The sequence below is a fragment of the Agelaius tricolor genome, unplaced genomic scaffold, assembly GCF_023055355.1.
Source record: "Agelaius tricolor isolate 1412-34295 unplaced genomic scaffold, bAgeTri1.0.p SCAF_43, whole genome shotgun sequence".
NCBI classification, from domain to species: domain Eukaryota; kingdom Metazoa; phylum Chordata; class Aves; order Passeriformes; family Icteridae; genus Agelaius; species Agelaius tricolor.
The window spans coordinates 386,007-412,939 of record NW_027269303.1 but is presented as its reverse complement, the minus strand read 5'-3'; the positions used below and the strand labels follow the sequence as shown (position 1 = coordinate 412,939).

Here is a 26,933-nt window from a genome sequence, read left to right as displayed (position 1 = left end):
CCCAGTGAGACCCTGATCTCATCCCACTGAGCCCTGGGAGAACAAGGAACACAAGGAGCCCCTTGAGAGTCCTGAGAGTGACTCTGGAGGGGAGCAAAGGCTCCCTGCCCTGCCCTCAGGAGATGCCCTTTGCTGATGGAGCTGCTGTGCTGGAGCCCAGCTGTGTCCCAGCAGTGCCCATGGCCTGTCCCTGCCTGGGGTCACAGCAGGGACACGCAGCAGGACAGGGACCAAGCTGCCAGAGCACTCTGGCCTTGCACCCACAGCAGGGCTGGGGAGGGGAGTGTGGAGCTGGGGGGAGCAGATGTGCAAAGAGGCAGGGCCATTGTCCCTGGCCGTGCTGCTGTGCTGGGAGCCCCTTCCCTCAGCCTCTGCTGACAGGCACTGCCCCTGCAGAGCCAGAGAAGGGCTGAGGAAATGCCTTGGACACACAAGGCAGGGCAGACACTGGATTTTATTGAAATGAACAGGGAACAAGACTCCAGAAAGTCCTTCTGTTTCAAAAAAAAAGTAGATGTTCATGTAGAAATGCTCAGTGTAGTATTACAGCATTTTATAAAAAACATTATAACACTGGAAAAATAATAAGAAAAAGTTCCAATGAAAAAATGGATAAATAGGAAAAAATGGCCGAGAGATTGTAAAGAGTTACATTCTGAAGGTTCTGAAGCAGAAAAGAGAGAGTTTATTGTTTCTGAAAGATAAAGTAATCATTTTCCTCAGGGCATCCTTGAGCTCCTGGTTCCTCAGGCTGTAGATGAGGGGGTTCAGGGCTGGAGGCACCACCGAGTACAGAACTGACAGGGCCAGATCCAGGGATGGGGAGGACATGGAGGGGGGCTTCAGGTAGGCAAACATGCCAGTGCTGAGGAACAGGGTGACCACGGCCAGGTGAGGGAGGCAGGTGGAAAAGGCTTTGTGCCGTCCCTGCTCAGAGGGGATCCTCAACACAGCCCTGAAGATCTGCACATAGGAGAAAACAATGAACACAAAACAACCCAAAAAAAGAAAAGCACTAAAAGCAACAAGCCCAAATTCCCTCAGGTATGTGTCTGAGCAGGAGAGCTTGAGGATCTGTGGGATTTCACAGAAGAACTGGCCCAGGGCATTGCCATGGCACAGGGGCAGGGAAAATGTATTGGCCGTGTGCATGAGAGCATTGAGAAAGGCACTGGCCCAGGCAGCTGCTGCCATGTGGGCACAAGCTCTGCTGCCCAGGAGGGTCCCGTAGTGCAGGGGTTTGCAGATGGACACGTAGCGGTCGTAGCACATGATGGTCAGCAGGGAAAGCTCTGCTGAAATAAAAAAAACAAAGAAAAAGAGCTGAGCAGCACATCCAGTGTAGGAGATGTTGCTGGTGTCCCAGAGGGAATTGTGCATGGCTTTGGGGACAGTGGTGCAGATGGAGCCCAGGTCAGCGAGGGCCAGGTTGAGCAGGAAGAAGAACATGGGCGTGTGCAGGTGGTGGCCGCAGGCTACGGCGCTGATGATGAGGCCGTTGCCCAGGAGGGCAGCCAGGGAGATGCCCAGCAAGAGGCAGAAGTGCAGGAGCTGCAGCTGCCGCGTGTCTGCCAATGCCAGCAGGAGGAAGTGCCTGATGGAGCTGCTGTTGGACATTTGCTGGGGCTGCACATGGGCACCTATTCATGGAGAAAGGACAGTGACAAGTCAGGAGAGGCTGCTTGGAGCCAAACCTGGGCCATTCCCTGTAGACTGTCCCTACATTTGGGACACACCGCCCTTCTAGCTTCTGTGGGAAAGCCTTTGGCTGCAATCAGAGCACAATCACACTCCCCGGATACCCTGGGATAAACCAGACCCTGCCCAGAGCAGAGGGATCCCTGAATGTCTCACCCTCTCTCAAGGTCTCTGGGCAAGGTCTCAGCACCCCCTTGTGCCAAGGACACTCACGGCTCCCTTGGCAAACCCAGCAGCATTTCCTCAGCTGTGGCAGCTCTGCCCTTCCCCGTGGGACATTCAGGGAACTCCCAGAGGCTCTGGCACAGATCTGCACCCAGGAGGGCAGCTCAGAGCCTGGCAGGGCACAGCAAGGAGATCCCTGGCTGTGCCCATGATGGCATCTCAGGGAGGGGGCTCAGCTCATTCCCCTTTGCCATGGACTGCTTTGCCCACAGCCCCACAGGTGCCAGGGAAGCTTGGACACCCCATTGCCATGGACAGCCCTGCCTGGCAGGAATGCCAAGGGCAGTGCCTGGCTCAGCTGCTGCAGATGCCAGAGCCTCCCTGAGAGCAGCAGATAACAGTGCCAATGTCAGGGCAGTGCAGAAGCAAGAGCAGATGTTGTGGTGCTGTGCCTGAGAGGGCAGGGCAGAGACAGCCGGGCACTCAGGACAGTGTTCCCGTGCCCAGCTGTGCCCGGCACCTCCCACACACCAACAGTGCCCTCCTGCCCCAGCCCTGCTCTCTCCAGCCCCCTCTCCTTCCCTGAGCATCTCCCTGGGCCTGGACATTCCCTCCTGAGAGGAGCCTTGTCCCTGCCAGCGCTCACAGAGCCCGTGCCAGCCTGTGTGCCCTGGCTGGGGCCCTACAGAAACCTGCCTGTGTGCAGGGCCCTGGCTGGGGCAGGCTCTGTGTGCAGCTGGGCAAGGGCAGCTCAGGAGAGCCCTGCTGGGCCCTGCAAAGGTGATGCTGCTGCTGTGCAGGGCTGAGGAGTGGCTGAGGGCCCTTTGGGAGGCTCCCAGCAGAGAGACTGACCACCCAAAGTTACAGTTCTGGAATCTCTGTAAATGTTCAAACATTCCTTTGGTGATCCTGTGTGTCCCTTTCAATTTAGAATGTTCTGGGATTCTGGGATAACAATTCCTGTTCTGCTTCTCTTATCCCCCTGCTGTCTATAATCCAAAGAGAAAAAAACCCCTTGCAACAGTGTTAGAACAGTAAAGTAAAAACCAGACATTAATTGGAAGCTTCCAGGTGTCCCAATGGGGATGGGGCACACTCGGTCCCTGATTTCAACAATTTATTAAGGTTGATTAATTAGGATATTTAACAGGAACATCCAATAGGAGATTCAGTTGCCCTGGTTACAGGGCCATTGTGTTACACACCCCCTGCTCAACCTGTTGGAATAGGTCCAAAGGCTTCTTTGCCAAAAATTTTTGTTATGACTGCTCACATTCTGGTCAATTAAAAAAATGGTTTTGTAGGTTCTCTTCCTGATAATAAGACAGTATTTCAGGAAGGTATTTAGACAGTGAGCTTATTGTTCTAAAATCTAAGAGAAAGGTTAGGAAATGTACTAGAGTTAATTATTATAATTATATAAGTATGTAATATTAGTTTATTATAGTTAATTAGGAATTTAGTAGTGTTAAGTAAGGATTGTAGATTTATAACTATATAATAGTAAGTTACAGAGCTATGAATATATGAAAAATGTGTAAAATGCAAAAATCTTTTCGTCATCACCCCAACTTTCCCATCCTTCTCCAAGAACAAAATTGAAAACACTCTCAGGAAAGCTCCTGATCTTTCCAGCAATCCCAGGCTTACCTTCTTTGGGAAGTGCCCTCTGCAGCTGGTCTGGAGCTGGGAGCAGCCCTGCCCCACCCAGCCCCTCTCAGCAGCAGCCCCTGCCCTGCTCAGGGCGGCTCCTTCCCCCCAGAGCTTCTCCCCAGCGCTGGGAGCAGCTGCCAGGGCCGGCTGAGAGCTGTCCCTGGCAGGCAGCAGAGTCCCTGCCCCAGCACAGCGCCCTGGGCTGCAGGACCCTGCTCTGCAGGACAGCCCTGGGCACCCCTGGCTGCAGCCCTGGCTGCTCAGCCCTGCAGCAGAGCCTGGCAACAGGAGCTGCCTTGGGCTGTGCCTGGGCTGGGGCAGCAGGGAAAGCCAGCCCTGCCCTAGGGCCACAGCCCTGCCCCGGAGCAGCCCTGAGAGTCCTCCTGAAAGGTCCTAAAAGCTCTGGGCTGTGCCAGCTCCAGGAGATCCCTGCAGGAACTGCGGTTTCTCTTCCCACAGCCAGGGAATGACTGCTTCAAACCTGGGCTTATTTCTGCTCTAGTGAGCCCTGAGTGAGCTCTGCCCTGTGCTCCCAGCCCAGGCTGAGTTTAACCCCTCTGTGCCTCTTTGCTGTGCCTGGGGTGGCTGCAGGCAGTGCCCCAGCCCTGCTGGGCTGTGCACAGGAGCTGCTCCTGCCCAGAGCTGTCTCTCTGCAGCGCTGCCCTTGCCAGGAGCCGCCTCTGTGCCAGCAGCCTCTCTGCAGGTTTTTCAAAGGACTTTGGGTTTGGCTTTTGCCTTGGAGTCTCTGAGAGGTTTGTGCAATCATGGCCCCAATTATCTGCTTTAACAAGTCCCTTGAGAGCTTTGTACTGACACTCAGTGGGGCTCATTAATGCCTTGAGATACTCAAGGTTTTTAAGGTACTTTGGATTTTTCTTTCCACACCGAGTCTCTGAGAGGTTTTGGGTCATCCTGGCCTCCAATTCTCTCCTCCAAGGAGTCCATGAGGAGCCTGTGTTGGGGATGGACCTCAGTGGGACCCATTCATGCCTTGAGATACTTTGGGTTTTGTCGTGGTGAGGGAAACTTGGACACTCAATATGAGTGTTTAGCAAGCTTCGTTTATTGAAGAGAGCATCAGACTTTTATGCACAACAAGCAATAAGCTCATACATATTCTGCAAGCTAAGCAATCTATTGGCTATAATACGATATCAGCTCTTCCTCATACCTTAGGGGTTGCATCTTTCTTTTCTCATGTCTCTCTCACTGCTTGTTACTGTACTACAGCCATGCTCAAGGACACAGTGTTTTGCAGGTGCAGGGACCCAGATTAGCTGCATCCTCCCGATTCTTGGTCCAGAATGTGGCCCTTGTCACGTAGCCATTCCTCCACACCTTATTCTCTTCCCCTCTGATTTTCCCACACCCTCCCCAGGCCCTGCTCTGGAGTAGCGTTGGCCATGCCACCCTGGTTCCTCCTTTCCAAGATGGTGATGGCCACACCACTTGGAACCTGTTCTCCCACTCTTCACCTTCTCTTCCCGGCCCTGATCTCGCCTCTGGCTCCACCTCTGGAGGCTGTGACCACTCCATCACAGTACACATCTATTCCAGGGAAGATGGAACCAGAAACCCCACTGCAGAAACCTCCTTTTGTTTACTCCCCCAAAATGGTGATGCCCATAACCCTCCTAGCAGAGCCCCAGACAACTTGCTGCAGTTACGCAGCACAAACATCAGGGCTTCCACTCCTTCTCTTGAGAGGATCTCCCACTTCATTGCCTCTGCCGGCACCATAGAGCCCCTCCAAAGCCAGGCCAGTCCATCAAACAGTTTGGGACCTGTGTTTCAGCATTGAGAGCCTCCTTTGAATGCGGCCATTGCCATCCGGACTCCCCAGAGAAACTTTGTGTTTCACCAAATTGTGCCTGTGCCAGTGCCCACCGCCATGGATTGCAGCAGCAGGCACCTCCAGCACGCCATGGCAAACTGCACTCAACAAAGTTTGACACCCAGAGCTCCCAAGCACAGCTGGTGGAGAAGGAGAAATCATTGCCAAGCCTGCTCCAGACAGCAAATTAATGTAACTGTGCAAGTTTTCTGTAGAAACCCTAACACTTCCCTTTTTATTCCCCCTTCCTGGTAAATATATTTCAGTTGTACTTAGATCATTTTAATTTTAAGCGAGTTCTAGATCATGTTTATATCACAAAAGATATTTTTGTTTGATTAACCTTTCCCAACCCCCCAGTCTTCATTAAAAAGGAGTAGCTTGATTTAATAGTACTAATTTAAGTGATGTAAGCTATTAAATACCAGAATTATTATTTCATTTGTTAATGTTAATTTAGTTTTTACAGACTATTATTATCTCTTTTCATTTTAATATATACATAAATGTAAATAGTTCTCAACTAATATTACAAGAAGTTAATATGACACAAACAATCCTAACTCCCATTACTCATGTTAAGTTTTTAAATCCCTTTATTTTAGTCAATTGGAAAAATCAAGTTTCCAGAATACACTCTTTATACCCTATTATCCTTTATGCAAGGAACCCCCAGAAAAACAATATCTCATGATAAATGTGTAAGTCTAATTTTATGCTTGATTTTTCACTGGTTTAAAAAGTTTTTTACAAATGATGAGTTTCATTTTGTGTTTTTATAAATGATGTGTTTTACTTTCGTACTTGATGTTGCAAATTACAATTTTTGTTAGCAGAAAAGTAACAGAAGTTTTAATTAGAGTGAAAAGCAAGTGAAAAGAAGGTGTGCGTAAGCTGTTTGATTGTAAGTCAAGAAGTGATAGTATAGAATACTTGAAAGATGTTTAAAGGGAAGAGAAAAAGGGGAAAGAGGAAAAAAGGAAAAAGAGAAAGTAAGAGAGTGAGCAAAAAAGAGAAGGACTAATTTACTAAGAATAAGGGTATTAAGTTGAGAGCAAAGAAATGAAAGAAAAGGCTTTAGTTAAGTGTTACTTTAATTATTACATTAAACTTACTTTCTTACCTATACCTTTTAATCTTCTTGTGTGTACCCCCTTCATGTTTAGTCTTTCCATTAAGATTGTTTATTGTCTCAAGTTTAGCTAAAATTATCAGTTTTATAATTGTTATTGTCATGTTAATAGTGTTTTACTGTTCATTATTATGTCCCTGGGAATCCCTTTATGAGTTGTCATAATCTATCTATAAGTTACCTCATAAGTATTAACTAATTTAAGGGCTATAACTTTAATTTTTCCCCTGTTTCTAAAAGAAAGAAAAAGGGGGAGGTATGGGGTTCCCCCGCCCCAGGAGGTGGGGATTCTACCCAGACAGAGAGCATCAGGCGAGGGGTGTGATTTAAAGAAGATTCCACCCCTCCATCCTGTGGGCTGTGACCCCGGAAGCCCAGGAAGAAACACTCCACTCCATTTTGTCAAATAAGGAATGGCCCCAGAATGTTCTTCTTTTCCTGTACTCCCATTAGTTCAAATTCTACTGCAATGTCCCCGCCTTAGTTTTTTCCATTGATTTTTTTTTCCTTAGTTTTTTCCTTGATCCACCCCTTTGCAGTCCCCTGCTCCTCCTGCTATTGGACCCCAACCCTAAACTCCACCCCTACCCTGTCATGTAAAATCCATGACCCTCCGCCCCTCGTTTCTTGTCTGGCACAATAAAGGATCCTGGGTTTTGCTAAACCCAGACCCATCCCGTTGCCTTCCTGTCCCTGTTGGTCACCGGTGGCTGCCTGAGGTCTGAGACTCCAGGGCCTGGGGGAGCTGTTACACCACAGGCCCCTGGACCCGAATGCCAGCTCTTTGCCATGGGAAACAAAACTCACCACTCCAGTGTCCTGATGTCAGTTTGCAGGAGGCGCTTGGCACTGCCAGGGCAGCCCGAGTTGGAGGTGGTGGCAGGTTGGATCTGGGAGACACCCTGTGCCGTTTGGGATTTCAGGAGGCGGCCGCCCAACTGGGGCCACAGGCCCCTGGGCTGAACACAAGCCTTTCTCCATTGGAAACAAAACTCACGGCCCCAGTTTCCTGAGTTTGCAGGAGGCGCTTGGCACTGCCAGGGCAGCCTGAGTTGGAGGTGGTGGCAGGTTGCCTCTGGGAGACACCCTGCGCTGTTCGGGATTTCAGGAGGCAGCACCCACTCGGGGTCACAGGCCCCTGGACATGAACACTGGTGGAGGAAAGATCCAATGTTAAATGCATCACCCAGGCAATGCTCTTTTGACAAGTTCTGCCCTGAGCTTTCCTTAAGAAGATCTGAAACGTTCAATGTCACCAGCAAAGGCTCCTGCAATGGCTGCTGGCCAGCAGAGCAGGGCTGTCAGCTGTGAAACAAGTGCTGCCACAAGCAGCAGCTCCCCCAGGGCAGCAAATCAAGAGCTGGGAAGGAGCTGATCTGATGGCCAAACCTCCTTAGCTCCTTCTGAAAGAGCAGGAACAGTTCCTCATTCCAGTGAGGTGGAATGCTGGGCAGCACAGCTCCAGGTGAGGACTGGACACAAGTTTGCTCCCACTGAGTGCTGTGATGGTTTCTGCAGGAGCTCTGGGCCCCTGTGCTTGCCAGGCACAATGAGGAGAGAAGGAGCCGAGTGCACTGATGTGGAAAAAGGATATGTAAAAAGTTTTTAGAGCCTAATAGAAGGCCCACACGGTATGAATCTGTATATAAATCTTGAGACAAGAAATGCTGACTTAAAAATGCCATGGAATAGGACAGATATTGTTGAGAGAGAAATGGAGCTAGAAAAAAATTTTGAAAGATGGCCTTGCAAATAAGACTTTGGAAAAATAAAGCTATGAAAGATGCATTGTAGTGGGACCCACAAGGGGTAGTTTGAAATAATTGGCTTTAAGGCATCTACAACATGGCATGGAAAAAAACAGATAGACCAAGAAACACTTAAAAGGTATTATAATTAGGAAATAGTCAGCTTCTGATTGTGATGGTGTGAATTATAAGATCTGTATTGTCTCACCCTTCTCATGAGGCTGAAAATGGAATACAAGTTTTTAAAACACCTCTCAGTTGTCCCATTTCTAGGTCCTGAAAAGAGTATTATCCAACACACTGACACACCTTTGCCTCGAGCATAACCCAGCCTGCACCAAACACACTGAAAGTTTTCCCCTTTGGCCCGTGTCTTGAAACATCAGGTCTGCTGTTTGACAGCTCAGGTTGGTTTGGTGTCAAGGAGTTTCCCTCAGAAATACTGGGTTTGTCTTCCTCTGTGCCTTCCCCTCAGCAGCCTTGGGGATGCTCCTATGTGAAGCCATCTGTCTCACACAGTTTGAAACAATTTAAAACAGGACATTGTGCAATAAGTCATCTCCTCTATAGTGTTCCAACAATCCCTTTCCAGCAATATGAAGTTATTACTAATAGATGAAAGTGGAAAAACCCCAACAGTTTATTAACAAACAGAATCCCCCCATGACACGTTTTCCAAGAAGGCGCCGGGTTCTCTCTCGGGAAGAACAGGAGCTGTCACAGAGCAGTTCCAGCAGCTGATGGAAGCTCGGTGGCTCGTCCGGCGTTGGCTTTCTCCCATGGCAGAGCTCCCTGGAACGGTCAGGGCAGGGGAAGCAGCTGGGCTGGAGCCCCTCGCTGTCTTTCCTCCCCAGCGTGGCTCAGCTCACAGACTCTCGGGCTGGGAGCGGGGCCGCTCCGCTTCTGCTGGCACCATGTCCCTGGGCTTGGACAAACAATTTTCTGCCAGGAGAGCCCTGCACACTGCTCCACTGATCTCTCATAATGGCCCAAACCAACTCCAAACACTCTGTCTGCAGCAGCTTTTCACAAAGGGCTGCAGAAATCCAGGACAGCTGCAAGTGAGTGTCGGAAGGCTCTTGTCTTGTTCCTGACAGCAGAATTCTTGATGATCTTATGCAATTTAATTCAGATGTAACATGAGAGCTGGGGTTTTTTTGTTAAAATATTTCATGATGAGTAACAAGCCTTGGGAGCATGAGGTACAGGACTGACATGCGAAAGCATGAGCATATCCTCCAAAGTGGCCAGTTTAATTGTCCATTTTATTATTCTTCTATTTACTCCACACTAATAAGGAAAACCAAGCTTTGCTTGGAGGCAAAACAGGCATGGGATACACTACAGTCCCTCACAGGCTCACCAGGGCTGGCAGTGACAAAGCAGGCAGTCTGCTTCATTGTGAACCACTACAGAGCCACATCCCAATCTGGTTTAAGCAGCGTGGTATTATTAAGAGCTCCTTTTCTGCATGAGATACACAAAGGAGATCCCAAATGGTTTTCATGCAGGCATGCAGTAAAGAACTGGTCCTGCTATCCTAATGAAGGATGGCTTTGGCAATTACACTCTTCCCATTCATCTTTTGATGCAGACACTTCAGGTTTTCCCCCACACCCCTGCAGGGCTGGCAGTCACTGTTTCCCATTTCCTGTTCTTCCCTAGAGATGGTGCAGTGGCTGCTTTGAAACAGAAAGCCCTGAGATCTGGACAGCTCGAAGGAGCATGAAATGCTAATTAAGTGCTCATATTGGTAATACCCAGGTCTGCACTTCCCAGTCCTCTGAAGCAGCAGCAGGAGGACCATGCATCATTCCTGTTGGTGGATGTTCATGTTTCTGATGTGCAAGAGCAATGGCTTTGAGGAGGGACAAAAATGCCCCTATTCAAGCAGTGGGTGTGCAAGGAAATGTGAAGTTTCACAGCCTTTTCTAGGATATTTCAGAAAGATCTAAGAGAATATTGTGGCATGGAGTAGGTCCCTAATTTTGTCTCCAGAGAAATCCCCAAAGGGCACATTCACTCTGCTGCTGATGGCAACCCCATAAGCTCATGGACCCGTTTTCCCTGCAATGTGTCACCCTGCCTGGGCTTTATTAGGCCAGGACTAGACCCAGAGCTAAGCAAACACATGCAGCCAGGTGACATTGTGTGACATCAGAAGCTGGCAACCAAGAGTACAGTTTGCACTGGGGCCAGAAGTGTTTTTCCCTAAGACAAAGCAAATTGAAATGTGAAATTTAATACTTCAAATGATTATGAAAGGAAACTGCAGAATAATCTCTGGAAGGGCAGCATTGTCAATGATCATGCAGCCCACCAAGAGCTGGAGCTGAATCCAGAATTGCTTCTTCCAGCTGTGCAGGAATTCATTACACTGGCAAGCACTGGTCCATGGGAACAAATGATGCCCTAGCTCTGGGCTCAATGGCACCCAGGCTGCAGTACAGATTGGAGGAACCCTTGTCACTTGTTATTGGCCTTCCAGTGCACTCATCCTTCTGCAAACAAGGTGCAAACAACACAGCTGGACTGCTGTCCCAGGTAAATATACATACAGGTGACTTTTCCCTGTGAGCCAGATCTGTGGGAGGTTGCAAAGGAGCAAAGCTTTGGGATTTGGGCACATTCTCTTTGTTTCTTTGCTCAGGCCTTTGGTGAGCACAGAACACACCTAGGTAGAAAACCTTTGACTAGACAGGATCTTTTGGATCCATTGTCCCCCAAACAGGTCAATGGTGGCCCCGTTGTAATGCCAAGTAACAAAGAGCAGCACAAATGACACAGAGAAAACATGGCCAAAGAGGAAGAGGAGAGGCCCAATGAGGAAAGGATGTGGTGAGACACTGGCACATTGAGCTGCACTCCCATAATCTCTAGGCTAGCAGGTCCTGGTCTCACATTCTCCTCTTGGTTTATTTAAGTTTTATTTGTTTATTTACTTTTTTCATCATCAAAAATATATATAGTTAAAAATACATCATCATCAAAACTATATATAGTTTAAAATATGTCAAAAATTCTAAAGATACAATCAAAACACATTAATTCAAAACTACATCTAAAGATCAGAACATATGTACAGCTGTAACTATGAAGCCTAAGGCATCAATCCTATTCTTCAAAGACTCTTCATGCAGGCAGCAGCTTCTTCCTGAGCTTGGAGGAAAGAGAGCTCTTCTGGACGGGAGGCGAGGACTTTGTGGGTGAGGGAACATCGGAAGTGTCTGGAGAAAACTTCTCGGTAAGACTGTAACCAGCCAGATCTGCAATGGAGACACAAAGTTTAACAGTGGCCACCATGCAAACCTAAAGCATGTGAAGCTCCGTATTTCATGGGACACATTTCCTGCAAACTTCTAAACAGCTGCACAGGGAAACATGCTCCTGCTGGCAGACACTTGAGGCAGGCCAGGGCAAAACCCTGAGCCACTTGCCCAGAGCTAGCACAGGCACAGCCTGGCCTCTGGGCTGCCCTGGGACAGCAGGGAGCCCAGAGCCCTGTGCTCTCCAGGGATGGCTCAGCTGCACCTGCACCCTCCTGCTCCTCTGCCTGCCCCACAGCTCAGCAGCCCTGCAGCTCCAGGGGCACTGGCAGCAGCACAGCTCCTTGCAGGGCACATGCAGGGCACAGCTGTTCCCTGGCAATGTGCACAGCCTCTCTGGGCTGCCACAAGACCCTTCCTCCCAACAGAGACTGGCCCAGCTCCCCCCTCACCTCTGTGTGAGGCTGAGCCATGATTCCCTTCACCTTGTCCTCCACCTGGAGCTGCTTCAGGCCCCCCATGCCATGACTAGGAAGGGCAATGGAGAGAGCGGGGGCAGATGCAAACCCTTCCTTTGGATTTCATCTTTTTTGGCACAGCTAAAAAGGCAAATCCAGGGTGTCCAACTCAGCGCTTCCTCAGCCTTCTGGAGAACATCTCACCCTCACCAGCCCAGCATTTTGGAGAGGTTTTCCCGCACGTGTGCAGGCTTGCTGGCAGCACATTTCTTCAGCTGGGTGCCCATCACCTTGTAGAGGGCAGAGGCGAGCTTGGTGGCCACGGTGCGGACACTGGCGCTCCGCACGGGCAGCGCCTTGTTCTCCAGGAAGGACCAGAGCACGGGCAGGGCGTCGCGCTGGACGACTGCAGGGCTCCGGGCATGGACCCACTGCACAAGCACTGCCGGGACAGAGACACAGCTCCTTAGCCACAACCTCAATGCAAACAAGCATCTACCTCTGCTTTTGCTTCTGGCAAGCCTCTCTGGCCAAGATCAGCAAAATGGCACACAGAGCCCCTTGATCCAGAAACGGGCAAAGCAGCTGATCATCCTGGAAACAGAGCCACCAACCCCTCAGGACTAATTGCTCCAACCAGAGCCTTGTCCCTGTGGCAGACTTTGCACATTTATTAAATTATTTCACAATCTCTTTCTGCATGAACAATGAATGAAACGTCCAACTGCCTTTTATTTCCATTAGGAACTTGTCTAAACCCACACTGAATATTTGGAAATGCACCATAGAGAGGAAATGGAGAGATTTCTAATAAAGGGATGATTCCATTTTTGTAACTTTGATGTCAAGTTCCAAATGTCTAATCTGGCTCTTCCCTGTGCTCAGTGGCACACAGCAAAGGGCAGGATTAGAACACACCTCAAAACTCCAGCCCACCAGAGGTGGCTGCTCCTTGACCGCTGGATTGGAAACATCAGTGACCAGCTGGTGTCTTTGGCAGAATGCTTTTGGGGCTTCCAAGAAACAGCTGTTTCAAACCTCAGGGTGTCTTAGAGAATTACCCAGATCCCATTGCTGTGGCATTTGAGTATCTCCACATTTTATTGCCACTTTCCCCTCCCAATGTTAATGGCGTTTTTTCTTTTAATGTCCACTGAAATAGGGGCATAGAGAAAGAAAAATGCTACACAGGGGACTGAAATGCAACCAAAACACGAATGTTTTCTCATATTGTCTCTGAAATGTGCTCTCTGCCCATTTTTTGAACTGAACTATATCAAACACAGACAAAAATTTACTACCAACAGGCTTCTTGCATGGCAGATTTGGCTGAGAGACCAAAACCTGAATGGCTCTGGAGACCATTCTTATTTTCTGATCAGACAAAATGTTATCTAGCAGCCATTTAATATTCTGTGGTGGAAGAGACTTCATTTTCTCAATGCTGTTAATCCACCACCAGTCATCAACATTGAAAGAGTTCCTGCAAGTACCCAAAACCAATTTTGCTAAGCAGGAAAGGTTTATGGTACCCTTTATGGTACCCATTTTAAAATGGGAATTAATTTGAGTTTAAATGCAGTTAAAGACATCGGTGACTACTGAACGTGAGGAACAGCTGTCTGTTCCTACTAAATCTCAGAGACAACATCTGCTCTTTCTAAAGTAATCCTAATTTATGGTTAATTCCTTTATTTGAAAAAGAGATCAAAAGAACTGCTAAACTAAATTCCCTATTGCTGGAGATCTACTTTATTCAAATGCTCTTTAAAGGGCCTTTGACATTCCCAGTCACTGAACATGCCCTTTTGAGATTCCTAATGGAGACACAAAGTGTATTAAACCTTGCATTCAATGATGTTGGCATAATTAGCAGTGGATTTAGCCCCAGGTAAAGCAAGGTGATCAATTCTCCTCTCTACTATATATTGAGATTATCCTTTTTCCATTCCTTGGCTCTTGCTGACATAGCAAGCTCCTCTGAGGAATCAATTATCAGCTGCATTTGTAGCATTTTGGACAGCGCTGGCACAGGCAGACACTGTTTGCATACCCTGAAAGGCTCAGTCCAAGCCACTTTGACAGCACAGGCAGGGAGCCTCAGCCCTCTGCTTCTGTCCCTGTGCCCCAGGGGCTGCCTTGCACTAAACCCCTGCCTCTGATGCCTCTGTTGAGTTTTGACCTGAGCTGTGACCCCCAGGCTCTGCATGGTTCAGCCTCAAAACTTTCCAACAGAAAAACAAGAATTTTGTGAGGACAGAACAAACTGATGCCCTGAAACAGCATCTGCCACCATTTCCCCTCAAAGATCACAAATGTCCCTGAGCTTCCCAGAGAGGAGCCAGCTGGGGTATTTTCAGCCCCTCCCTTTGCTGGAGGTGGTTCTGAGATGCCCCAGTGAGAGCTCAGCCCCCAGGCGGAGCGCTGCCCCCATCTCAGATGCTGCCCAGCTCTGCAGCAGCCAGGGAAATCCTGCCAAATCCACCTGCCTGGGCTATTGGGCAGCAGGGACAAGCTCAGCACCTCCTGATGTGGAGGAGCTGCTCTGCTGTCTGTTCACAGGCATTCCCTGTCAATACTCCCTGGGCAGAGCTCTTGGCTCAGAAGGGGAGGCCATACCTGTGATACACTCGGTGACATCCAGCAGAGCTTGGCCACTCAGGTGATTCCATTGGTAGCTGAACTCTTTCAGCAGTGACACTTGATCTACAAGGGAAACACATGGTTCTGCTCACTTTTCTCAGGCCATAGGAGAAAGGACAGTGAGGAGGGAAAGGGCAGGGCCAACCCCATTTTATAAAATAAAGTACATTTCTGTGGATTTTTGAATCCTTTTCTTCTTTCCTTCCAGCCTGCTTGGCAGGGTTTAAAATTCCAAAAGAAAAGCTCTCCTTTCACATTTGTAAATCCAAACTTGTCTGCTGTAGCAGGAGCTATGTTAAAACATTTCACATCAGGGACCTCAAGAGTTCAGTCACATGGAAGCAGTGAAAAGGTTTTGCATCCCAGAGCAAAAAGGAAGAAGCCCATACTTGGGTCACAGAAAGGCACTGAGTCAGGCAGTTCCTGAGTTTACAGAGCAGCTGGGGAGGAGACAGTGGAAACTCCTCTTGAAGACCTGCCTCTTCAACACTCCTTTTTTCAGGCATATTTCCCCAGTGAGCATTCTCAGAGCTGACATAAATCTGTGTGGCAGAGGAATTTAGAGCAGCCCTTGCCTATGTAGTTAATTGCTGTGGCCATCTTGCCCCATGCAAAACAACATGTGGAACAAGGCATCATTGACAGCTGGGTTTATACCTGTTTGTTCTAATGAAATGAACTTGGTGAATCATAAGTTCCCCTTTGAACATGGAAGACAAAGAAGAAAAGTGGAAAATAGGCAGCTGATGCCTCTAATGTAGAGCCTCCCAGGTGGCTGCTCTGCAGAAGCTTTGATGGGCCAGTGTCCCTTCATGCCAACAGCAAAGCTGTTCATTTGGGAAGTCAGACAGGGCCCAAGCACACTCCAAACCCCCTTTGCCTCTGAACTGTAGCAAAGCTGTAGCCCAGGACTTGCTCTTCAGACAAGCGGCACAGAGCCAAGGGAGCCTGGGACTGTTGGGAAATGCTGCTGCACACTCCAGCCTGTTGGGGATGGTGCATAAGGACTGCAGCTGCACAGCTTCTGGTGGGTGTCAGCTGGAGTGTTCCACAGACAAGAGCAGCTGTCAAGGCACTCAGCGCTCTCTTGTGCAGGAGAGACAGAGATGCAGTTGAGGAGAGTCCCTGCCAGGGCTCAGCCTTACCCAAATGAGCAATGGATTCTTCCAGTGCTTTCACAGCTGCAGCACGAACCCTGGGATCCTTTGAGTTCAGGTTCTTTGTTATTCCTTCCACCAAACCAATGATCACTGGGTTCAAGGCATCTTTCAGGACTCCTGTGATTTCAGCCAGCACATCCAGCGCCCTCTGCTTCACTTTCTTGTGGCTGTCAGATATTCTCAGGATAAAATAATCAAAAATCTGTGAAGAGAACAAGCAACATGAAAGCTGGATTCAAATGTCCTTGTCTGAAGAGTGGCTGTAGCAGTCAGCAATGTCAAAGATGAAAGTGATCCTTTCTGTCAGGTCAGCACTCGCTTGCACAATTTCACTGTTTTCCTGTGGGCCACTCACTGGAATAGTGGTGCAACCTCATGCTGGTTGAAAGATTTTCTTCTGTTTTTAAGAGGTTGGGCTGGGGACAGAGTAGCCCCTATGGTATTTCTCTCCATCTATAAATCATTAAATCAATTCCATTTATTAATGCTAAAGAGTACCTTTGCTTTGAATGGAAGCAGATGTTTACAATGCCTGGTTTTCTATACAGTTGCCTCAAGTACTGAGGGCAGTTATGATTTTGCCAAAACCATGGCTGGAGAAGATCTAAGTTTTATTTTGTTTGTCTCAGAGCCAGTGTCTGGAGAAGTGCAGGGCTCTGATCAACTCTTCCAGGATCCAGACCATTTCTCTAAGTAACAGGTGGACTTCTGAAATGGAATGTGCTGTACAGCTTTCATTAGAGCAGGTTCAGTCCCTTGACAGCCACATTATCAGGCACCTTTTCCTGGAAAAAGGGAAAAAGCAGCTACTGGGAGGAGAAGGCAGAGATGAGTCCTTAGCTGTTTCCATCCTTTTCCAAAGAGAAAAAAAGAGCCCCCCAAGAAGGGCGAGCACTGTCTTTACCAAGAGGAATAGGAACAAGGATGGAAATGAGAAGCCAGAGTTGTGCCTGTGTAAGACAAGATGGAGTATATAGAAGTGTTGTTTTTGAAAAACCAACTGGGTTTAAACCAACCCAGCCTGATACTTCTCTTCCCTATGCAAACCCATTTTTGGTCTAGAGAACAATTGCCATGCTTTCAGGGGCTGGATTTCCTTCACTTAACCCAACTGGGAGTAGGAGACAGCAGCAGTTACACCAGCAGAAAATTCTGCCATCATCTGATGAACAGCATCAATAGGCACCTGCCGGACAAATACAGCTGGACTGAAATAACTTGTCCTGAAGCCTGGACCTGAATTACATTTGTCTGGGTAAGAGGGACCAGCGTGTCCCAAACAGCCAGGACAGAGTGCCAAGACACACTGAATTAACTTTGCTGCTACAGGCTTAGGAAAGGAGCTAAAGGAAAGGAGCAGTGAAGATACCCTACGTACTTGGACAATGTTAGTGGAGATGAGCTGGGGGCTGGTTTTGCACAGGTCTTGGAGGAGTTCCACTCCTTCCATCCTTGTCTGAAACCCCTTGGCTTCCAGGAGATGGTAAAGCTTCTGGAGCAGCTCCGTTTCTTCCACAGCTGGAGGTGACATGACCTGGGCTTTTGCACGGTGTAGGAGGTGGCCATCAGAGAGAGATTTCACCCTGGAAAATAAAACCAAATGAGGACCTGTTGGTGATAATTATTGTAGCATGGCATCCCCGTCGTGGAAATAATTAGCATTGACTCCATGATTCCAGAGGGCTGATCAATCACTTTATTACACTATACTATACTATACTATACTATACTATACTATACTATACTATACTATACTATACTATACTATACTATACTATACTATACAGAAACTCATCACCCTTACAGACAGTCAGACACAGACAGACCAGATTAGTCAATTGAATCCAAAACACCATCACCAGTAGCCAATTAAGAAATTACCCTTTAGTAAACAAATCTCTATAACACATTCCACATGTTCACAACAACAGGCGCAGCAAGGGCAGATAAGAATTGTTTCTGATTCTTTTCTCTGATCTTCTCACAGCCTTCCCCAGGACAATGCCTGGGAAAGTTGTGCCTGCTGCTCTCTATGGAGAGAGCTGCAGCCACAGACAATACCTTCAGTTAATTGTGAGCAAAACATCTTGAGCAGCTTTCCTATTATGTGATTTCAAGCTGGAAAGTCATGAGGGTCTGAAGAACAATGTGGACCTCATGACAATGATTACCGGAGACAATCTGCAAGTAACATTCTTGCCAGAGCTCACTGAGGAAAACCAAGGATGAGATGCATCTGATCTATCTTCAGATGGCTGCCAGGGCACACAGGTCACATTGCTTTGTGGAGAAAGAGAGACACTGCTTCCAAGTCTAAATGCTTCCTCATAAGGGACATGTGTGTCTTAGAATAAGGAGACTCATCACTCTGGAGAAGTGTCTCTGCACCAGGCATGACAATCTGGAAAAGTAGCTCAGATGCATCTGAACCAATAAACAGGGCTATATTTGAAGGATTCAGAAAATCAGTAAGAGAGATAAAAATGGAAGCCAGACATCCCAGAACTACACTCCACTCACATTTCATTTGCTTCCCTAGAGCCTAGATGCACAGGTTAACAAACCCACTGGGAACAATTCTCCTGATCAACCTGTCTCTTCCATGAGCACGGGAAGATGCTAGCTGTGCTACTGAGGCATGTGGTCACTTTCCTGCCACTGCTGAGCAGGACAGAGCTAAATTCTGTTATCAGAGGAGAAGAGGTACAAGCAGCTCTGCAACTGCCATGAAAGAGACAGCAAGGAGCAATTCCTGTCTTAAATGCTGATTGCAGCACAGGGGGAAATAAACCAAACATGCTGTCCATCAAGCAAATTACATGAAGGACAGGAATATCAAGACAAAAAGTCCACATTGAGACACCTGTTGACTGAAGTTGTTCAGGAATTGCCTTGCTCCTTACTACTCAAACTTGATACTGTTTGAGTGTAAGAAAACCATGATTCAGCCAGGCCAAACCACATGGATGAGAACTGCATCTTTGTGGAATGGCATCTTGCTTCCAGACTGAGATTTCTCATCAAAACACCCATCTGAAAAAGACTCCACTCAGATGAAAACAAAGCCCTGTTTGAATTTACTTGTCCCAAGCCAGGCAGCAGAAACTTGGCCCTCTCCCAGCCTCCACAACACTGCTCTTGCCACTGCAGTGCATCGTCTGAGCTGCAATCAATGGGTGTCTTTTTGTCTCTCCATTTTTGTGGAAACCCCTCCAGAGAAGTTGTGTTCAGCACAATGCAGAAGTAGACATTTTTTATCCTAGAGCATTTGTAGGGAAAGGAAACAATCTGTGGCACTGGTCATCTCTGCCAGAAAGTTTTTCCTGAGGAAGAGACATGTAAAGCTTGTCATGTGCTTTGTCTCATCTAACAAAAGTGCTCAGTACCGTTTGCTAGAAGACAACGTGGCCTGGGGCTTCTTTGAGCCACCGTTCCTCTCCTTCACCGGCTCCTTGACAGATGGGCCTTCACCCTTCTGGTTTGCCATCCCCTACAAAGACATAGAGAAACCCCATCAATCTTTGGAGTATAAAATTGGAAATTCCCTGTTGAAAACACAAGTTAGAACCAGGATCACTGCTACCAAGGCTTAGGGAAACATTTCCTAACTTACAGATGGAAACAGACCAGAGATTCAGTGATGCCAACTCTTTGTTTTCAGTAGCCCAAGGCAGGTTATGGGTGCTACCAGACTGAGCAGCAATATAAAATCCCAAATTCCTTAGTCTTGAGCATAAATGGAAATAATGCAAACTGGCAGGCAATGAGTGTTTGTGAAGGAAGCAGCAGAACAAACTGGACTCTTTGGGGGTTGGCCCATTGTGTTGGAAGTCGATTTGGTTCAACAGTCACTCTCCCTGTGCCTGCACAAAGGCAGGCTCCCTTCTATAATGTCGATAGAAAAATCCCCTCAAACAAACAAAGGATTTTCCACTGGATGCTGCTGAATTCACCAAGCTTCTTCCAGCTCCACGGGGCTTGACAGCAGGGCAGCATTCCCAAAAGACAGACAGTAATTGAAGTAACTAGGATTGACTTGGACATCTTTTGTGTATTTGCAAATTTTCTTCGTACTACTATTTCCAGTGTCCTTTGCAAAGACTCTGTTATGTTCAGAAGCACAATTCTCACTTAATTCCTTTACAGGGGCAGAGTAGGGAGAGCATGGTGGAGGCTTACGCTTAAATGTAAACCCATTTTCTCCTCTTCCCCTTTCCTCTTTGTGACTGATATTGAAAATATTCAAAACCCCACTTTTTCCCTAATAATATCAATTCCTTTGTGATCTGCAGATGAACAGGCTGAGGATTAACAGCTCATTCCCAGCAGCAAAATGATTCAGCAGAAGAGGAATGAGCTAAAGACAGATTAGGTATGTTTGATCTCATATTAGCAGTGGCAATACTTGCACAAAGGAGACATTTCTCCTGCCAAGCACTTACTTCCTTCTTGATTCTTGTCAGAATATCTTCCAGGTCACGGGTGGAAAGAGATTGTTCCAAAAGCTTTTTAAATTGTTGATGATTGAGCAACATCTTCACCATCTCCTGTCCATAATGCCTAAGGAAGGAAGGAAGGACAGAAGAAAGGAAGGAAGGAGGCAAAAAGGAAGGCAGGAAGGCATGAAGGAAGAAAGGAAACAAAAGAAAAGTGAACAAACACAGGAAGAGTGTTAACAGAAAAGGCTGATACCTTAAACTCATCAGGTGCAATCCTTGCACAAGAAGGCATTTCCTGCTCAGCAAAGAGGGAGATTTACCTCACTTGACACTGCACAGTGCTGTCAGCTGAACACAAGAGGCAAGAGGAGAATGTGGGGCAACAGAAAAATACCATTTCACTCTGAAACTGTGGGTGTGCTTCTGTGGCATCAAAGGATCTCAGGGAACAAGCAAAACACATCTGCTTTGTTGTCAGAGCCTATTAGCAGTGTCTTGCTGCCATTGCACAATAATTTGCCTTTCTTTAACTGGCAGGGAAGCCAGAACAAAACACCTCATGCATCCTATTGATTATTCTATACTATGTGTTTGCACAGGGGCAGCTAGTTGCTCTGGTGTTCTTGGCAGCTATTCATGGGAATTTCATCATCAAAGGAAGGGGATTTTGGTGGTTTGGGTTGATTTTGCCACAGTTTTCTTCAAGAAGAAATGTGGAGTTCACTGAGCCACAGATAACAGCATTCTAGAAATCTGCAGAACAGGTTTAGAAAGACTGAATATGTTGGCTGAAGACCTCTGAAATATTTCTAGGAAAGTCTGAAGTTAATGAGAAATGGATGATTGGGATCCTTCAGTGATGAACATTAGCCAACACTTTGGCTTTGTGTTGTGCACCTAAGGCCAAACAAAACTGTTGGACTGGCTGACCTGAGCTCTTTTCATCTCACTAAAGAATCCTTCAAGCCACAGGAAAAAGTTGGCAATGCTCCTTTTTGCTGGCCAACCTCAGGTTTCCCAGTACAGCCATTTGCCCAGGCAACCCAGAGCAGTGGTCACAGTGCCAAGGCTGACAGAGCTCAAGAAGTGTTTGGACAATGCTCTCAAGCACATGGAGTGACTCTTGGGGTCATTGCACATGGCCAGGAGCTGGACTTGACCCCATCAGGGTCCCTTCCAACTCAGCATATTCCATGATTCACACCATGAGGTAACTTCATATTCCCTTTAGTTTCCACTCTTGTGTGGTTTCACCTTTATAGCCAGACACAAAACGGTTTTGCTCTTTTAGGAGGTGAAATGAAGAACATTACCTTGTGTCCTTGTGACAGTCCTGAGCAAGCTTCCCTGCCACGTGTGCCAGCCTCTCAGCCCAGGCTGTGCCTGCGAGCTTGGTGGCTCCAATTCTCTGCATCAGGGACAGGAGGAGTTGGGCCGCACGCTTCCGCACCGGGGCGTGGCGGCTGCTGGGGAGGAGAGAGCAAACCCTGGGCCACAGGGACCAGGAGCAGCAGCAGCACAGGCCTTGGCCAGGGCCTGCTCCCTGCCCTTGCTGGGGGAAGGAGCCTGGGCTCTCCCTGCACCTTCAGACACCTGCAGAAGGTTCTGTCCTCAGGTAAACACAAAGTTAGCATGGTACACAAGGCCTGCCTGCACGGAAGAGGGAGGAATTCAGCCTCCCTGCATGGTCTGATACTCAATTTCTTTCTCAGTATTTATTCTGAGAAAGATTAAAGAAATAGGTGACATATGAATAATTTAGAAATTAAGGACAATTGATGCTGACCCATCAGAGGGCACCCAGTACACAGAGCTGCAGCAGGATTGAGGCTCTTTCCACCCATTTATCCCCAAATCTGCAGAACTTTGGAAAACAACAAATGCAGGGAAAACACATTGTGGGCCATGAAGTTGCAGAATATCCAGCAATGCAGCCTGTTTCTTCTGTGAGGCTTGGCAATGGATCCATCTGAATGTTTTTCCCTATTCCAAAGCTGGGGAAAGGGTGGCAGGCAGTTTAACCAGGTTGTCCTGTTCTAGAGAGTGTCTCTTGGGAACTATCACCAACATTTAAGGCAGCATTTGCTTCAACTGTCCCATGGCACTCGGCCTGTGAAGGTGCCTTTAGAGTGATTCATCATCTCAAGGCTAACACGAAACATCAGTTTGAATGGAAAGTAGAGCTCTAAGGCCAGGACAGTCATTACAGACTCCTTTGGCAGGAGCTGCCCCTGCTGTGCAGGCTGTGCCACACCCAGCAGATTGTCCCCCATGTGCTCCATGCCCCAGCAAGGACCCTCCTCATTTCTCAAGTTAATGGCATCATGAGGATAGGTGGTTTTCCCCAGGGCCTCTGTGGTTAGTGCTGTGAAATACCAAACACTGCTCACAGCTGCAATTGCAATTGTCCCTCTTCCCACAAAAGCACAAGGCTCTATCCTTGGCCCTTGCAGGCACTTTCCCTTCCCCACCAGTCACCATATCTAGGAAAATCTGACGGACTGGGAGAACTCCAGGAAGCAGCAGGAAGCTGAGTCAGAGGAGCTTTAGTTTGGATATCAGGAAAAAGGGTTTTTCACCCAGAGGGTGGCTGGGCACTGGAACAGGCTCCCCAGGGCAGTGGTCACAGTGGTGACAGGGTTGAAGAAGCATTTGGACAACAATCTCAGGCACTTGGTGTGACCCTTGGGCTGTTCTGTGCAAGGCCAGGAGCTGGACTTGATGGTCCTGATGGGCCCCTTCCGACTCCCCATATTCTACAGTTCTGTGATTCTGAGAACTAATAATAGGCTGCAGGAGGGCAGAAATAGGTGACAAGAGGAAAGAAGTGAGGGTGGTCGGAGAATCAAGTCACTGAGTCCACAGAAGATGCAGGATACAGGACCCTTCCCTCCCACCATTCCCATTCTCTGTCTCATCCCTTCTCCCTCCCACACACACGAAGGTGAAGAACATCACTAAAAGAAGAAGAACCTACTTGACTCCCATGTCCATGAGAGCAGCCATTGCTCGTGCAGGAGTCACATTCTCCACCATGATCCCCAGGGTCTGACTGGCTGCTTTCTGCACAAATTCTGGTGAGTTGGACACCATCTGGAGAAGGACCCGAGCAACCTCATCCACCTCAGAGTCCATGTCCTTCTTCAAGGTCACAAAGAGCTCTCCCAGAGTGACAATGGCAGAGTAGGACACCTTGGAACGGAGGTTGGTCACCTGGGGAAGTCATGAGGGGAAGTATAAGAATCACCTTGAAAAGAAAACCAGTTACCTTCAACAGAAGTCCCAGGAAATGACAACACATCCCACTGTGTCCAGAGGAACATACAAGTACAAGAAGAGCAGGAGAGCACAAGCACAGAAAGGCACTTACTCTGGCACCAATTTCTGGCCTCAGACCTGCTAACTGCAGGCCTAAAAAAAATTTGACCAAAGTGTTCTACTTAACCCTTCTAAAATGTCCACAGCTTTGATTTTAGGCCCTTTTACTAGAAAATTAAAGCAAGAGCTGCTTTCAGATCATAAAGGCACAAGTCATAAAGATTAAAGAGTCAGGTGCTCCTGTTCAAAAAAGCAACACCAGCAGCTGAAGCACTCAGCCAGGAAACAGAAAACACAGGCTCTGGTCTACAGAATAATTTGCAGTGTTGAATTACAGTTTGGGCAGAGATTGGGACTCTGGAAAATAATGTTATTAGTGTCTCAGTTTCTGCCTTTGCACATTGCATTATAAAGGCACCACAATCAAAGATGAGTGCCAGATACCTGACCTGCCAGTAGATACAGCTGCATGTACCCACGGATCCTACAGATAGCTGACAGACATTAGAAATATCAGGTCTAAAACCAGAAATGAAGGCAGACCTTGAGCACACATGGAGATGAGCAAGCACATACCTACTCTACACACCGTGTATGAAGTATGGAGGACAATTCAGAACAATGTTCTCACCTCGCTGGTAACTGCCAAGCAAATGTCACGAAGTCTACAAAGCAGGACCTCTGAATGGGACCCAGCCAGGTGTTTGATGGTGAAGAGTCCCTTCTCCTTCAGCTCCCTGAAAGGCAGAAGATTGATTTTTCTCTCCACCAAGGCAGCACCCTCTGAAATGACCAGGCTGGCAGCTCAGTTGAACAATGGGAGGTGCTTTTCAAGGAGTGCTTATTGAAATCCTGGAACGCGTTGCCCCAGGATGCTGTGGCTGTCAAAAGCATTCACAAACCCAAGAGGCAAAGAGAGGGGTTTCAGAGTGGCCATTTAAGAAGACAGCCTTTCTGAAATCTCTGGCACATGAGGCCCCTCTGTCACTGCTTCCTAGAAGCTGTGAGACCGGGCCATGCTGCTGTTTCTTGTCACCTCCCTGTACCTGTCCCTGAGGCACAGTGCCACCGGGCTGTTATTGGGGCATTTTCCTTCTTTGTCAGCCCCAGCAGGCATTCAGCAGGGAGAGTCTGCACTGCCACTCTGGAGCTGAGTTTCCACTCTACAATCTCAGCCTCTCTGTCACCCCCTCCACTCCACCTCACACATTCCCCAAAAAAGCAGCAGGATGACCCAGGAGATTCCACCCCTGGGCAAACTCTGGGCAAACTCTGGCTTTTCCCAAAACCCCCTACCTAAAACAACCCCCACAACAGCAACAAGTTATTTAAAAGGTGCAAACAACTCTGTCTCTGAGCACTTGCTTTGTGCAAGCCCTCAGCTACAGGAAGGTCTGTGAGGCATCAGGGCTGCAGCCCAGGGCTGGTGACCGATCCCACAGGCACCCCTGAGTGCCATCCAGACCCCCCACACCTGCAGAAGCTCTCTGCACCTCACAGGGCACCAAAGAGAAATGGGGAAGAGAAAGCAGAAGTGAAAGGGCAAAACAAAGGTGATTCCACAAGGAGATGCATCATGGCAGATTTTTCATGCTTATCCCAGTGTGAATGGAGTCCTTACCCCTGTGTGAATGAAGCATCCACCAGGGAGTGATAAAAAAAGACATCAAAAAGAAAACCAGTATCAGCTAAAATTTGTAGGGTTATCACCTCTGGACCTCCTTCTGCCTGTGTATAATTTTGGGACACATTGGGAGTATTGGCAAAACATCTCAGGTCCATATGAAGCAGTGAGAGGTAAAAAGTTGAATTCCAAAAGTGCAAGATTCCTAGAGGGTTTTCTTTCTTTTTCCTTCTCTTCTGCCATGAGCCCTTCAGGAGTAATGGCAGGCTGAGGGACTTGAAAGCACAACTCAGTCCATTTCTCAGAAAAAGGAACTCCCTGGAGCTGCTTCTGGGACTCCCATGCAGGAGGTCACAGGGAGACCCTGTCACCTGCCATTGCTGTCAGCAGTGGGAGCAGAGAGGAATCTTACTCAGTCCCACTGGGCCAGTGGCCCAAGGCACCCACATCTCTACACTCAAAACTGCTGCCATCCTGCTTCTGCCTTCAGCCAGCAAATCATCTCCTTCCAGAGCTTTCTCTCTTCCCTCAAGGTTTCCTTTGCAGCTCCATGGAGCAGCAGGCAAAGCGAGGAAACAGCACGGACCTGCTGCAGCTGCAGCACTGCTGCAGAGCAAGGCCAAGAAAAGACTGCTCTCCAATCTTCATCCTCTCCCTGCTCTGCAGGGGTTTCACCAGTGCCCTTTGGCCCTCTGGGCTCTTGGGGCTCCGAGGCACGAGCAAGACACGCTTCTGACCGACCTTAACGCCGAGAGGGACACAGAGGGAATGGGGCCTTTCTTACCAGTTATCGCTGCCCAGCAAGGAGAGCGCCTCCTGCAAGGACTGCTGTGGGTCTGAAGAGGCTCTGTCCTTCTGCCCACGCCCACGGAGCGGCTCCTCTCGGCGCTTGGCACCAGGGGCCGTCTGCGAGGTCACTGTGAGGAGAGGGTCGGCCATGGGCACTGCAGCCCTGGGCAAGGCCCCGCCATGGAGCGGCCTCAGCCCCATCTCCCAGCCAGGGCTCCGTGTGCTACAAACTGGCGCTGGCTCAGAGGCCTCCCTGCTGTCTGGCTCCTGGGGCTCCTTGCTTGCTCCCAGCCTCCCCCAGCTGGGCCCAGCTCCAGGCTGAAGCTGACAATTGCCCCCGCAGCGCCAGCTCCCAAGTGCCACAGGTGCCCAGATGGTGAGTGAACAACTGATCGTGGTGGTTCTCGTAGGAGCACAGTGAGCACAGCCTGGCAGACTGCCCTGCAGCTCATCCCTGCAGTCCCAGCTGCCTCCTGGCACCAGTGCTGTAGTTTGGACGATCAGGATGGGCAAAAGCCAGAGCTTAGGCCTTTACCACTACTTTATTCAGCTCAACTTTCCAATGGATCTCTAAGAACCAACTGCTCCAGTACTTCCAAGCTGGAGTCACTCAAAAGTAGATTTGCTGTTCACTCTCAGGACAGACTATGGAGCCAAGATCCCAGCAGTGCTGGCTGAGGCAGGAGGCAGTTTGTGCTCCTTGTGCAAGGACAAACCCGTGTGGAAAAAGCTGCCACGGAGCAGGCTTACCTGAGGAGCTGTGCGGGAAGCTGCCATCCCCATGGATGATGGGTGTATTGGGCAGTAAGGGAACGTTGTCCTGCTTCCTCACGACCTCCTTCTTCAAGGCACCACCAGGGTGTGTTCTCTGCACTCTAGAAGCTGTGCCATCAACAGGTGGTAGGCTAAAGGCTGCAGGGACCAAAGAGGAGCTTGTAAGGGGAGAATGCTGGACAGGGCGATGATGGAAAGGGCCAGAAAACTTGCTGGAGCTGCGTAACATCTC

At 48.5% G+C, this 26,933-nt stretch overlaps 2 protein-coding genes across 2 annotated transcripts in view; both read right to left on the bottom strand.

Annotated features, from left to right (window-relative positions):
* Positions 1-648: 648 nt before the first annotated feature.
* On the bottom strand, positions 649-1,617 carry LOC139603962 (olfactory receptor 14J1-like). The gene has a single exon (XM_071454958.1). The coding sequence runs from the start codon at positions 1,615-1,617 to the stop codon at positions 649-651; it is 969 nt and encodes a 322-aa protein (XP_071311059.1).
* A 9,745-nt stretch (positions 1,618-11,362) lies between these two features.
* LOC139604021 (TOG array regulator of axonemal microtubules protein 2-like) overlaps positions 11,363-26,933 on the bottom strand; it is a 33,123-nt gene continuing 17,552 nt past the window's right edge. Inside the window, exons 4-16 of the mRNA XM_071455011.1 lie at positions 26,678-26,839; positions 25,923-26,055; positions 24,146-24,251; positions 23,174-23,409; positions 21,510-21,662; positions 20,200-20,317; positions 19,144-19,247; positions 17,136-17,340; positions 15,743-15,959; positions 14,574-14,660; positions 12,165-12,396; positions 11,933-12,024; positions 11,363-11,496 (exon numbers count right to left, since the gene is read on the bottom strand). Coding sequence (XP_071311112.1) covers positions 11,363-11,496; positions 11,933-12,024; positions 12,165-12,396; positions 14,574-14,660; positions 15,743-15,959; positions 17,136-17,340; positions 19,144-19,247; positions 20,200-20,317; positions 21,510-21,662; positions 23,174-23,409; positions 24,146-24,251; positions 25,923-26,055; positions 26,678-26,839 — 1,979 coding nt within the window. The remainder of the gene's footprint in view (positions 11,497-11,932; positions 12,025-12,164; positions 12,397-14,573; positions 14,661-15,742; positions 15,960-17,135; positions 17,341-19,143; positions 19,248-20,199; positions 20,318-21,509; positions 21,663-23,173; positions 23,410-24,145; positions 24,252-25,922; positions 26,056-26,677; positions 26,840-26,933) is intronic.

Excerpts from the sequence above, each read along its gene's own strand:
- LOC139603962 (XM_071454958.1), bottom strand. The coding sequence starts at position 1,617 with ATGTCCAACAGCAGCTCCATCAGGCACTTCCTCCTGCTGGCATTGGCA.